This window comes from Myotis daubentonii, chromosome 5 (assembly GCF_963259705.1).
Source record: "Myotis daubentonii chromosome 5, mMyoDau2.1, whole genome shotgun sequence".
In the NCBI taxonomy this organism is placed as follows: domain Eukaryota; kingdom Metazoa; phylum Chordata; class Mammalia; order Chiroptera; family Vespertilionidae; genus Myotis; species Myotis daubentonii.
This window is the reverse complement of record NC_081844.1, coordinates 104,100,158-104,113,986: the sequence shown is the minus strand read 5'-3', so window position 1 is coordinate 104,113,986 and position 13,829 is coordinate 104,100,158. Positions and strand designations below refer to the sequence as shown.

Genomic DNA, 13,829 nt, shown 5'->3' with positions numbered 1-13,829 from the left:
TTCCTTCCCTTCCTAGAGCCAAGCTGGTTTTATTTTTAGCTTCAACTCTGGTTTTGGGTTTTTAGCACACAGGCAGCAGTGGGCTGGATTTTAGGATTTTTGCCTAGACTGGCGTTTTGGTTGCCTGAGTGTAACTCCCACCAGGCTTTGTGTGGCTGTGACAATAGAGGGTGGTTCCAGACGAAGCCACATAGAGACCCAATTCTGGCCTTAGGGACCTCCCTCCTAGAGAGTCCTGTTCAGGGAGGGAAATGCACTCAGGGTGGATGGATGACCAGGCTGGGATGGAAGAGGTGGCAACCCTGGATAAATGGGGAGGGGTGCGGAGGAAGAACAAAAAGGAAAGGGGAAGATAGCTGTGTTTGTTGAGTGGTTCAGAACCAGGGCACTGGAGGCAGACCACCTTGTGCAAATCCCACCTCCACCACTGCTGAGCACTGGCCTTCTGGAATGTGCTCAGATTCTCTAGGCCTTAGACCTAATCAATGAGATGCTGATAATAATGACTCCTACCTCAGAGCTCTGCTGCCCACGATCCTGCCCATCCAGCATGCAGTGTAGCATCTGACATGTAGTTAGGACTCCATAAGCGCCATTTTGATTGCTACCGCCTGCTAGCCACTATGCATGCACTGTGTCATTAAGACTTACTGCAACCTTGCCCTGACGAGTGTGATTCAGTTGGTTGAGTGTCATTCCACATACTGAGAGGTCGCAGGTTCAATTCCCAGTAGGGGCACATGCCCAGGTTGTGGGCTCAATCCCGGGTAAGGGGCATATGGGAGGCAGCCAATTGATGTTTCTCTCTCTCTCTCACTCTCTTTCTCCCTCTCCCTTCTCTCTCTAAAATCAATCAAAAACATATTTTTAAAAGGCTTACAGGAACCCAGTGAGTAGGGTTATTTTTCAGGTGGAAACCAAAGCTCAGTGGGCTAGATAACCTTTCCCAAGTCCCATAGCAAGGACATGATATAACCAGACGCGAACCCTGCCCTAACCATTCCGTCATATGAACATGCCCTCTCCAGCACCAGAACTCACACGTGAATTAAAGGGACCTACCACTGACTCTATGGGCACTGCTCTAAATAAGTAACTAGATTCCCCTCATTCTGCTCTTATCTGGTCTCCCCCTTTCTTTACACTTTAGTGAGAGGAACACACAATGAGCAGGTACCAGGAGTGATCCAAGAGCTCTGGTCCAATTTACAGGGACAGAAAGTGGGATGGTGGCTCCGAGGCACTAGCGGGGGGAGAATGGGGCCTTGTTTAATGGGTATAGCGTTTCAGTTTTATAAGACAAGAAAGTCCTGGAGATCTGTTGCACGAGAGTGTGAGTATACTTAACACTACTAAACTGTACACTTAAAAATGGTTAAGATGCTGAACTTTATTTTCTGTGATTTGTTTTGTTTTTTTTACCACAACCTACAAGAAAACACACACACACACACACACACACACACACACACACACTCACACATTTAAAAGAGCCTGGATTGGTGCCAGGTGGGCACTGGACATGCTGGGGGGAACGCTTTGTAAAGTATATGATTGCCTAAACACTATGCTGTACACCTGAAACTATGCAAAATAATATTGAATGTAAACTGTAATTGAAAAATAAAATTTAAACTTCTTGAAAAAGAAGAGCAGCGGCACAGGAGTCAGGCCGCCGATGGGGCAAGCAGGAATGTGAGGGTTTCCAGTCCTCCTTCAGTCAGGAGCCTGGGGACAGCATCGCTGCTGCACACCTGCCCCGCAGAGCGTGAAGCCCCCGGGCTGAGCAGCGCACTGCTGACAGCAGCCCTGTTCTTTGAGGTCGTAAACGCCCCCCCCCCCCCCACATGCTTGGCCCTTTGTGACCTCTTTCTAGTCCCCTGTCCTTCTGAAGTCTTCAGCCATCACCTGGGATGAAAGGGGGGAAATAGCAAAATACCACTCAGGGGATATATCTGCTTGGTGCAGTGGGGGGAGCATGGGCTTTGGGGTCAGTAGGTGAGAAGCCGTTCATTTTTTCATCCCTTCCAGTTTGCTTCGCTGGCAAATGGGAGACTACTGTTCCCCCAAGTAACCAAATATACACTGTTCACTCTGAGTGGAGGGTTCAGCCAGGCTATGAACTGTCTTGTCCTCCAGGGGGTCCTGGGGGCTCAGGGGATGGAAGCTTAGGGGACCCTGTTGAGGCATTCGCAAACTAGACTGTGTAGAGATGCTAGGGCAGAGGCAAGCAAGGTAGGGAGCAGAAGATCGGGTCTCCTTGGGCTCATACTCTCAGGAGAGCAGCCTGCATGGAGGTCACCACAATGCTCAGCGTCCCCCGGAAACTCAAATGCCTTATTGCCGGGAGCCGGTCCATCCTTGCTGTTTCAAGGGACCTGGCATATATGGCATACGGTTCTTAATATGTTTGCTCACCTTCTTGGCGCTGTGTTTTAACCAAGGTCACCTCTCCGAGAAAGGTTGAATCCCCAGGTAGGGATTTTCCCCTGAAGTTAGGGAGGGAATAAAACCCCTCAAGTAAGTGCCAGGCAGGTAATTAATCCCTTTAACTACGAACAATCATGCTTAAACTACATAATCTTTTCTCCCTGGAATGGAGATAAGAAACGCCCTAACCTTTGTAATAGAGATTGATAGGATTGAATCAACTGGTATAAATACAGATGTAACCAGACAGAGAGACAGAACTCAGAACACAGAACTAAGGAGACAGGGCTTGGAAGACAGGACCAAGAGAGACAGAGCCTAGGCACAGAACCTACACAGAACGTTCTCTAGAGACAGAAGAACTTCGCTGGAGAGAGCATGCCGGAGGATCCTGGAGAGGGACTGGCCTCGGAGCCTAGAGACAGAGCCTAGCGGGAGAACATGGCAAGGGATCCTGGACTGAACCTGACTACAGAGATTGGCAGGAGAACCTGACTGGAACCTGGACACTGAACCTGACTGGAGAGCCTGGACAGAACCTGGCTGGAGAACCTAGCGAGGGAACATGGCTACAGAACCTCGCTGGAGATCGAGACCAGAACTTGGCTGGAGATCCTGACTAGGCTGCTGATCAACTGAACGCTGTCTCCGTGTCATTCCTTCATCACCGACTCCATCTACGCCGTTGGGAACCCCTGGACCTGCTGGGGTTGGACCCCGGCACCTTATTTTCTGTGGCGTTAGCGCGGACGATTCCCAGGGGAGAGTGTAGCTCCTCTGCCACCATCCAACAAGGGGCATCCCGCCTGGGCAGAGTTTTACCTCCAGCCACACTGCCACCTGGGCCATGGTCCCTGACCCAGGGCCAGCTGTGTCAGGAGGCACGGTGGGGACAGTGCCCAGGGCCAACAATGCTTTTAGGGGCCCATGAAAATGTTTTAATTTCTTCTAAACTTAGAAGAAAAAATAAATATGAGCTTTCAGATCAGAGTACATGTTATAATATAGAATATTAATATATTTGTTTTTATATTAACAGTAGCAAAATATTATGTGTGTGTATATATATATATATATATATATGTGTGTATGTATGTATGTATGTATGTATGTATGTATTTTTTATGGAGGAAGGTGCCAACAAAGGCAAAAGTGCCGAGGGCCCACAACAGTCAAATGCAGCCCTGCCCTGCTCTGGTCCGAAGAGCCAGGCTGGCAGGGATTCCCTTGGGCCCCTGAATCCATGGTGATCTCCCTCATCCTCTTCACTGTTCTGTAGCAACTGCGGTCTGTCCCTCCCCCCTCACCACTTAGGATCTGGAATATTTTCTCTTATGTTATTTCTTTTTAAGGACCCATTTCACATGCCAGTTCTGTCACTTGGCTATAGCTATCTGGAGCACGTGGTGAGAAAAATTCAAGAGGCTTGTCTGGGGTCCGTGGGAAAGAATGTTGTGATCCATTAGTGATGTCTCTCCTCAGCTTGTGATGGGGGGAGGGGGGAGGGGCAGGACGCATGCTCTGTCCTTGCTTATAAGGACCTTTGCCTTATATCTCCAACTGGATTGACCACAAGCTCTGCAAGGTAGAGTTTGCCTTACACATGCTGAGCATCCCACATCCACTGATCTAGAAAGTCTCCTAATACCTATTGATTTATTGATTGATTGATTGATTGATTGAAGTAATGTCTGTGAATAACACATTTGATCCAATTGAATGCCCCTTTGACATGCTTTCATTCTTTTTTTCCCTCTTTAGACGTCTGAACAAGAATAAGCTCCAAGTCCTTCCAGAATTGCTTTTCCAGAGCACACCGAAGCTCACCAGACTGTGAGTAGAATGGAACTATGTTCTCTTGCCTGGCTTTGGTTATGTGGAGAATGTGGCTGCCTTCATGCGCAGAGCCCCAGGCTGCTCAGAACCTGGCGATTAGGCCTCACTCAGGGAGACTTGGGTAACCATGGGCTGTGCCCCACACTCCCCTCCAGGCCTGATTTCCTTACCCCCTTCCTTCAGAGGTTGGCGGCCGGTGTGGCCAGTGGGGGCAGGCAGCAGCGGTAGTGTCCCAGAGGGCATGGGTTTGGACTAAGCATTTCAATGTCACCACCTTGCTGGCTAGACCAGTCCTACCTGCTGCCTGCTTCCCACCATTACCAGTCGGAGAGCCCTGGGGCTGGAGGCCTGTGATTTTGTGGGAAAAGAAACACCTTGAGTTTTGCTTTGTCTTCTGGAATGGTCCAGGATATCCTGAGGAGGGGAGAGTTGGAGATGCCTCTGTGTGAGTTTGGAAGCTCAGAAGCCAGAGACACACATCAAGAAGGGGGTTGTGATTCACGTGCAGTGTGTGTGAGGCAGGTGCTAATTATTGGCAGTGAACAGCTCCATGGCTTTGAGCTCTAAGTTCTGCTGGCATGGACTAGGGTATGTTATAGGGTGAACTGGGTTGCCCAAGGCTTGCCTGTCTGAATGGAGCTGCGCCATGTCTGGCTGCTTAGCAAGCAGGCAGTGAAATTTACAGCCTGGCTGGGGAGACTCTAACTTTACTGGGGAGGTGCCAGAGTGGTGGCCACCGTTCCCATTTGCAATGGCTGTATGTTTAATACCTACTTATGCAGTCAAACAATGCATATAGTTTCCGGGATAAATTGGGAAATATGAAACATATGTTGGTGTGTGCACTTAAGAATGAGTTCTGAATTAGGAATCTGTATCTCCATCTCTATCTACATGTTACACACAGCAAGACTATATACATAAATGTATTTTAAAGGGCTCTTTGTTGGAACAAGAGCAAGCTTTGGCTATGTGTCATTGGTACAGCGACCTCGCTTGCCTTCTCTGGGATACGCCATATACTTTGTCAAGGTACCTCTTGCTGTGTATTCCATTTCCCTTGCTCAGTCCACTTGGCCGACTTAGCTAAATGTGGGGAAGGTTATGCCCCTCTTTCTACTCTTCAACTCTGAATCCATTTTTATGGGTGTGAGGGTGGACAAAGTGCAATGTGTGTCTAGCAGGACTGAATGAGCAATACCAAGTGGGCACACAGCAAAATCACCCTGATTTTGAAGTTCCTCTTCTCCATGTAGTTCTTCCCTGAAATGCTCCCCTGGTAGCCATCTCTCCACCAAGCACCGCGTGGTGCCTTATCAACCTGCCCTAGCTAAATAGTGCGGACTATCTGCCACTCGCCTGTAATCTCAGCATCACTTTCTAGGGAAACAGAAGGTGCCCTGGCGGGGGCTGCTGGGAGGCTTTGAGCGAGTGGGGCCTGAGTGTTCTAGTAACTGCAGGATGCCGGGCGCTGGTTCTTGCTCACGGGACCTGTAATGTCCACACCATCAGGTGATGCCCATATTGTGCAGGGCTGGTCTTGATCCGGGCAGAGAAGGCACTGTGGGCAATGATAACTTGTTTCTGAGCTCCTGGGGGCCACACCCAGGCAGGCAGCACAGGGTGTAGGACAGCCCAGGGAACTGTCCTAACTGCCGCTCTCTGAGAGAGGCTGGGAGAGTCACTTTCCCTTCTGTGTCTAAGTATGCTCACCAGGAAAAAGGAGACACACCCTCCTCTTCTACCTACCTCACCAGGAGCTGTAAGTATCGAATGAAGTAATGGTGTGTGTGTGTGTTTTCAAGGGTTTAAAGTGCTGTATGAGTGTAATCACCAAGATAACTATGGTTCCTCCTACAACGCCCATCTTCCCAGCCTCTGTTTCTGACCTTCTTTCTTGGGAAGCAGTGAAGAAACTAGGAGTTGCTGTGAACAGTGACAGACATTGCACTGAGCTTTTTCTTCAAGCCAGAGAGCCGCCCCAGGAAGGCAGGGACGATGTCTGACTCATTTTGGTATCCATCCTGCTCCAGATGCCGACCTGGCAGAGTGTGGCATACACAGGCACTCCTGAATGGTGGGCGAACAGATGAGTGCTACGGCCTTAGGATATAAACAGTGCTCTTAGAGAGCTCTGGCTCTTTTATCTGCCATTCACTCCCGCACTCATTCATGTATTCAGTAGGCTTTTCCCGGTGCTTCTTCCAGCCTGGCGTCGGCAGTGGGTATTGAGCTGGGGGCATGAAGGATGCCCAGCTCTCTGTGCCCGTCATGACACATTCTGAATGGCTGCCAGAAAGCTAAGCGCTAAATAAATTATTTTTCACTGAAGCAGCTATATTAACCTGGGTTTGGGCTAGAATCAGCAATCCCGATTTCTCTCTGGGCTTGATCTTTGATTTTTCTTAATGGCCCTATTGTGTCTTTGTCTTATTTTGTCAGCCACTCCAGGGCCTTTTTGGAAGTAAGCAGGGTACAAATTATAAATCAATAAATGTGCAATCATGAGTGTGTATACATATGCCACTGGCTCTGTTGTAAAAGAGCATTGCCTCTCAATAGCCATTTTCTGGGGATGCTAAACGTGGACACGGTGTGGCTGTCTCTTCTGTGTGCATGTGAGATATGAAGCAATCCGGACGCACCCTTTCTTTTTAGACCTATAGACAAAAGCTGCTTAGTACTCAATGTTTTTTTTAAAAAAGCCTTTTGGAAAGGCTATGGACATGCAATTAGACATGTTTTGAGTGTTGATAGTAAAGAGAAATAATCTCTATTGAGAACCTTTGCTACTATAACAGTAATACTAACTAGTAAGTGTCAGAAATGTGACTAAAGTTAGTCTAACCCACAGAGGAAATATCTCAGTTCATATGCCTGAGGAGTCCACTGATAGTTGGGGGGGGCGGACTTTAGGAACAACTGGACCCAGGGGCTCGATGATGTCATTGGACTTCACCTCCCTCTCCCCACCCTTGGAACAGCACACATGACTGCAGCCCAAAGCAGAGACTCCGAGGGGGCCCACCTGTGCCCGGGATGGGGAGGGTGCCCGGGGGAAGAGTCCTGCAGATTGCTTAACTTGGTCACATGTCCATGTTGCAAGGAGATGCTGTGCTCTGGGTGAAGAAGTCTGGGCCACCTTGTTTCGGGGAGAGAGTGTGCAAGGTCCAGCAGTAGGTTTCTTGGAGGAAAGAATGATTCTGTTACAGAAGACAGGGGTAGGGATGCACCCTTGAAAGCAACAGACACAAGTTTGCTGAATATCTACTCTGTGCAGTTCCCCAGGCTTTAATTGAGTGCTCCGGCCCCTCTCCACAACTCTTCATGATAATAATTACAGCAAGCACATTGAGTGCCAGGGGCTGTTCTGAGCACTTTACATCTCACTTATTTGATACTCCTAACAACCCTGTAGGGTAGGTAATCCCATAGATGTGAACCTCAGGCTCAAGAGGTTAAAGAAATTGCCCAATATCATACACCTCCTTAGTGACAGAACCAGGAATCAAATCTAGGTAATTTGACTCCAATTCTGTGCTTTTCTTCACTAGAATCAGCTCCTGCCTCCATACTCCCATATCATAGATGAGAAAACTAGAGCTCAGAGTTTCAATTACTTTCCCAGATAGCCCATATTTCTAAGAATCAGCGCTACCCTGGGCACTCTGCCCCAATGCCGAGACTTAACCTTCACACCAGTCATGCGAAGAGAATCATTATTAAATCTCCTTCCGAAGCTCACATTCCTATATTCCTATAGTCCCTAAGTTGCTATAACCAGATACAGTGGAATGAGGACTTGAGTATGTGCCTGTGTCACTGCAAAGCCCTTCAGTCTTCCACCAGGCCACATCACCATGCTGACCACCGTGGAGAGCCAAAGTTAGGCTACAAAGGATTGATGATGGATGGAACTGTCATAAATCTCAGGGCCCCTGTGAGACCTTGGCTGGTTCCCCCCTCCTCACACCCTCAGACCCAGCGCCACCTGATCCGTTGACTCCTGTGTATATTAGTGCATCTCTGGCCATGGAATGAGAGAACATGGGAGTGCCCTGGGACTTAGGGACCACTGTATGACCAGCCGGGTCTTGGTCATGCCTCAGGCACTCATTAGCTCCCTCCCATCCTGAGTTAGATCATAATGTTCTCAAGTGTGGGGACTGTGCTTCTGCCCTTGCAGGTTCGCTACCGGCTCCTGACCAAGAGCTGAGCATAAGAGAGGGCAGCAAAGTGAAAGGGTTAAGGGGCTGCCAATTATGTGCTGTGAGACTGACCCTAACCTCTCTGGGCCTCGGGTCCCTCATCAGTGAAACAGACAATCATAGAACCTACATCTCTGTGTTGCGGTGAGGATAAGTGGAAATAACCATGCACAGTCTGTACCAGAGCGTGTAGCACATAGAAGTGCTTAGGGAGAGAGGACTGTGGTTACCTTTCGCTAGCTGGCAGATGGAGCGGTGCGTATGCTGGGGCTTTGGCATCTGTGCTTTCAACATTTCAGCACCTGGCAAAGAATCCAAGCTCCCAAACAGATGAGGGTTGAGGGAAGCACTGCACTGGGGGTGGGGAAGTTCCTGGTCCTTGTGGTGGCTCTGCCTCCCACGGCTGTGTGTCCTCAGGCATGTTACTTCACCTCTCCGGGCCTCCGTGGTCTCATCTAGAGAGGACGGACTGGAGCGTGATCTATTACATGGGCTATCGGTTATTAATTGTTCTGTGCATCCCCTTCCAGCTTTCTTTTTCACCTGCACATGAAAGAGGAAGGGAAGGACTGCTGGTTATTTGGAGGTTAAGCAGTTAACGTTGCTAGAAATACTTTAGCAGGAGCAGAAGACAAGGTGAAAACAGCGATTAAAACCCTTCTGCATCTCACCAGATTAGAGAGCGTGGGCGGGGATGAGGGACACAGTGGTTCACAACTGTTTTTTAAGAGTCTGACTCTGTCATCTGAGGACGAGCAGATCACCAGGGTCCTTTTGGCACAGCTCTCCTGGATTCGGGTCCAAAGAGTCCGTTAAATACTTGGCAGTGGTTGAAAACCTGGGGCTGGACGGGCAGTTGTGCAGCAGTGGGACGGACACCTCCAATTATTCTCTACTCAGCCCTACGAGGCATTTGACAGCTTTTAGAAAATGCCACTGGGGTTAAACCTGCCGTCGCTCACTTGGGTCAGCAGAGTTGCAGAGACTTGGGAAGTTAATCCCCAGGCAGCTGAAATCAATATGAAATGTGGCCAAGCAACTGAGCCTAAGTCCCCAGCCTCTGATCATGGTGGAACAATGTCTCCCTAAGTGTTAAAGGGTGTGGTTTCCAGGGAACGGACTTCTAATGAGTGAACCTTCCTCTCAACTCTCACTTCTGCCTACTCGTACCTTTTCTTGTATTTACTATTTTCTGCTCTTATCACAGCCACATGTGTATATGTCCTATATCCCCAACCAAACTGGAAGCTGTATTCAGCAAAGTGAGCGAATGTCTCTTTGAGGGAGCCCAATATTAGAGCAAACAACAGGGACCTGGGGACCACGCAGACCTGGGTTTAATCTGACCCTCTGGTGACCCCTGGACAAGGACTTCACCTTCCTCAGTCTCCAGTGGGTTAGCTATCCAAGAGGAAGAATAATCACAGTCCATGTCTTCGTTTGCTCAGGATGCCCCAACAGAGTACCTCAGACTCCGTGGCTTAAACAACAGGATTTTTTTTTCTCATCATTTGGGGCCTAGAAGGTTAAAATCAAGGTGCTGGTAGGGTGGTTTCCTGGGGCCTCTCTCCTCATCTTGCTTGGCAGTCTTCTTGTTGCCGCTTTGCAAGGTTGTCCCCCTTGGTGTTTCTTCCTTTTTTCATAAGGGACAGTCATATAGGCTTAGGGCCGCACCTCAATTGCTGCATTTTAACTTAATCACCTCTTTAAAGACCTGATCGCCAAATACAGTTACAATCTGAAGTACCGGGGACAAAGGCCTTGACATATGAATTGGTGGGGGTGGAAGGGGAGGGGGCAAATTAGCACATAATAGTTCCCAGGTGTGTATGCACATTTACTGTGGGTCAGGTGCTCTGCGAACTGCTCTTACTAGTACATATATTCTCTTCCTCAATCTCAGGTTTAGGAAGCTAGATACTATATTACCCCCATTCTAGGACCTAGAGATTCAGACAGCCTGCCCAGGCACAGAGCCAGTCACCGGCAGGATCAAAATTCAAGCCCAGGCTTGCCTCACTCCAGAGCCCACATGTCTAGCCACAGTTTTTATACTACCGTTGTCAGAGTTAGTAACCAGTGCCAGGCACCTGGTGGAAGCTCAATCCCTGCTAGTTCCTTTATCCCTTTGCGGCCCTAGATGAGCCCCGACTGTTGAAGGACTGGAGCCCTGGTCCTGTGGGGAGTATCTTCTGCTGCTGGCAGGTTCTTTTGCAGCCACCTTAGTCTTGCAGTCCTGCACTGCACTTTAAAACATAAGTACATGCAATATGTGTCTCCATAAAACTCCGTGTTGATGTAAAATGGTGCTATAAAAGTGAAAAACCAGTGCAGAAAACAAAAACCATGCTGCTGGGTTTTCCAACAGAGTTGTGATCTGATGTGGTGCAATGATAACAGGACAATGGGAAACCACTCCCTCAGGGTGGAGAGGCCTTCGGAGACTGCCTGCCCGCCTGGAGCTGGAGCGCAGACACCTGCTCCCATGCTATGCTGGCCCAGCCTTCAGAGGCCAGGACGTAGATGGCGAGACCAGCCTCACTGTCGCAGACATGGGGTCACTTTTTCCAGGGGCACAGCCACCTAAAGCTCATGGAAAATGTCCCTGCAAACGGGAGCTCTTTTTTCCCCTCCTTCTCCATTCCCCCAATCCCTGATACTACAGTGAGGCCAGCCTTCGGTTTGCTTTACGGCACGCTTCCTCAATTGCAAGTTTCATCACATGCTGGACGACAGGCCTAGCTTTAATCTGCGTGTGGACAGGTAATGGATCATAGTGGGTGCCATGTCACTCTTGGGGTTTCTGTTTTATGTGAGTTGTACTCTCTTTGCAGTGACAAACTGGAGCCACAAGAAAAGGCATGGAAGGTTGCTTTCCCCTCTCCTTCATTTAAGCTTTATCCAGCTGAGCATTGGAGCCTGTTGTCTTACCCACAGAGTTGACTACAAGGTTAATCCTTAGAATTGTTTTGTAGATTCATACCATAGAATTCCAGAGCCCTGAAATAAAAGTTCTCTAGACTAGCGTTTCTCAAACTTCAATATGCAGCTGGATAGCTGGATTCCTGTGGAAGTGCAGACTCAGGTTCTAGAGTCCTGGGGCGGGACCTAAGAGTCCGTCTTTCTAACCTATTTCCCTATGATGTTTCGGACCTAGGACCACACTTTGCAAAGCAAGGATAGAGGCTACTGTGGTTCTCAAACTGAGCAGAGAGAAAAAACAACCCTGAGGTCCTGGTTAAATGCTGATTCCCAGGCCAGGCACCCCCCAGAACTCTAGTTTGATAGGTCTGGAATGGACCTAGGGCTTTGACTTTGAAAAAAGGTGCCCTGGGTGACTTCAGTGTGTGTCGTCCATGGGCATATTTTGAGAAACACCAATCTAGTACAGATCCTGTTATTTTATAGATTTGGGAGCTGGGAAGGAATCAGGTATTTCTTGAGCACCTACTATGTGCTAGACACCTTATGCATATGCCATGTTCTTTGAACCTCCTGTGAGGAAGATATTTTTATGCCTGCTACACAAATTATGAAAGTGAGGCTTGAGGAGTTTAACTCACTAGGAATAAACCCTTGGTCTTTCTGAACCCCAGTTTTGTTTTGTTTTTCTACTTTATCATGTGCCTCCTGTGAAATAAAGGGAAGAAAAACAGCCTTTCAAGGCTCCGTATTTGTACTTTTATGCTCCTATGAACGTATGTGAACACGTGCACATATCTGAGATCTAGGGTATTAAGACTTGAAGCATTAAAGGAGAGAAATTTATAGACTTAAATGCATGTTTTCAAGTAGACCTTTCTAAATTCCCTACAATTTATCAAAAATAGAGTTGGGTTTTACATTTTCAAATCCTTTAGCCCTTTGGGCCAGCAGAACGACTCTAAAGCGATCAGGCAATAGTTGAGCTGAGAACGTTCTGCCAGCTTGGAAAGTTTTACTTTACTTTGTGTTTTTTTTTTTAAGAAAGAAAGAAAACCAAGCTGTGACTTTACAATGCTTTGGAATTACAGAATGTGCTTGTAATTTTTACAATTCTGCACAGACTTCTTTGCCACATCTGGTTGATATTACTGGCAGGGATATATGAGGGAATAAACCATGGGCTGGAATGTGAAACATCCCACAAAATGAGTTTCTTATAGGTTGCTGCATAAAACATTTTGAGTCTCCCTCCCTTTGGAGGTGTGGCTTAAGTGATTTCATGGACTTAGGTGGGTTTTGTTGTTGTTTTTGATTCAGAGGTAAGGGTTGTTGCTGGTCTACTTGGTGGGGGTTCCATGATAGTTTTCTGAAGATGAGTGCAAAGGTTAACCCTCCCCAGTCATGCTATGGATCGGGTGAGACAAGCCATCCTTGAAGGGAGTCAGACCAATCTTTTGAAAAGCACTGGACACTGATGGTCACGGTGAAACGTCAGCACAGAATGAACTGCTACAGAAAAAGGAAGAAAGCAGGGACACAGAGTGAGATGGGTGTGGGCTCCAGGAAGCCTCCTGAATCATAGCTGGGGTGGTGCATTAAACTGCTGATAGCAAGAAGAGTTCAATTCCTCAAGCATGCCTCCAAAAGCCTGGCACACCGGGAGTTCTCTGTGCTCTACACAAAACAGGAAGTTGGTAAAATGGAAAAATAAAACAAACACCCATCTAATACCTGGAACTCAGTCAAATCCCAGTTGGGGACATTCTTGCCCAAATCTCAGGAAGAGAGCTGTATGACCAGGGACAACTAAAACATTCACTGAATGCCTACTGTGTGTGTGTGTGTGTTGCTGCAACATGCTGGTGGTTAGGATGCTGAGTATAGAATGCAGGCATGTCTAATCTGAGCCCAGAGGGTGTGAGCATGGGCTCCTCGCCACCTGGCTTCTTCTCAGACTTCGCTTGGCTGGGACCCACCTGCAGAGCTGGAATGTTTCTGCACAAAACCATGTGTTGCTCTCAGCGCCCTGTGGCATGTGGTAGAGTTGGCCAGCCTCGGGCAGAGTGTGTGGCCATCACCAAGGATGCTCAAATAAAGACTGTGCTCTCCAGTGGCAACACAGCCCTCTGTTGAGGATGGCAACCAGGGGCCAGCTTCACCCACACCCTAGGGCCCTCATTCTCTTTATCTGGAATTAGAAACTGTCAAGAGAACTAAAAATGTCAGGGAAATACCACATTGTATATGGAAAAGTATCAGCCTTTTGAGGTGGGCAGTCCCTAAACACACATTCTCCAATTGCCTGAATGATGCAAATGTACCCGCATCTAATAATCTTGAAATATTTGTTCTTGAATCACATTCAGGATCAACAGAAACATTTCTAAAGAGCCTAATCATCTCTCATTTTCAACAAACATTTGGGAATCT

General features: G+C 48.0%; 1 protein-coding gene across 1 annotated transcript in view; it reads left to right on the top strand.

The window, feature by feature from the left end:
• Positions 1-13,829, top strand: part of SLIT3 (slit guidance ligand 3) — a 530,647-nt gene that overhangs the window by 99,010 nt on the left and 417,808 nt on the right. The window contains exon 4 of the mRNA XM_059699139.1: positions 4,192-4,263. Coding sequence (XP_059555122.1) covers positions 4,192-4,263 — 72 coding nt within the window. The remainder of the gene's footprint in view (positions 1-4,191; positions 4,264-13,829) is intronic.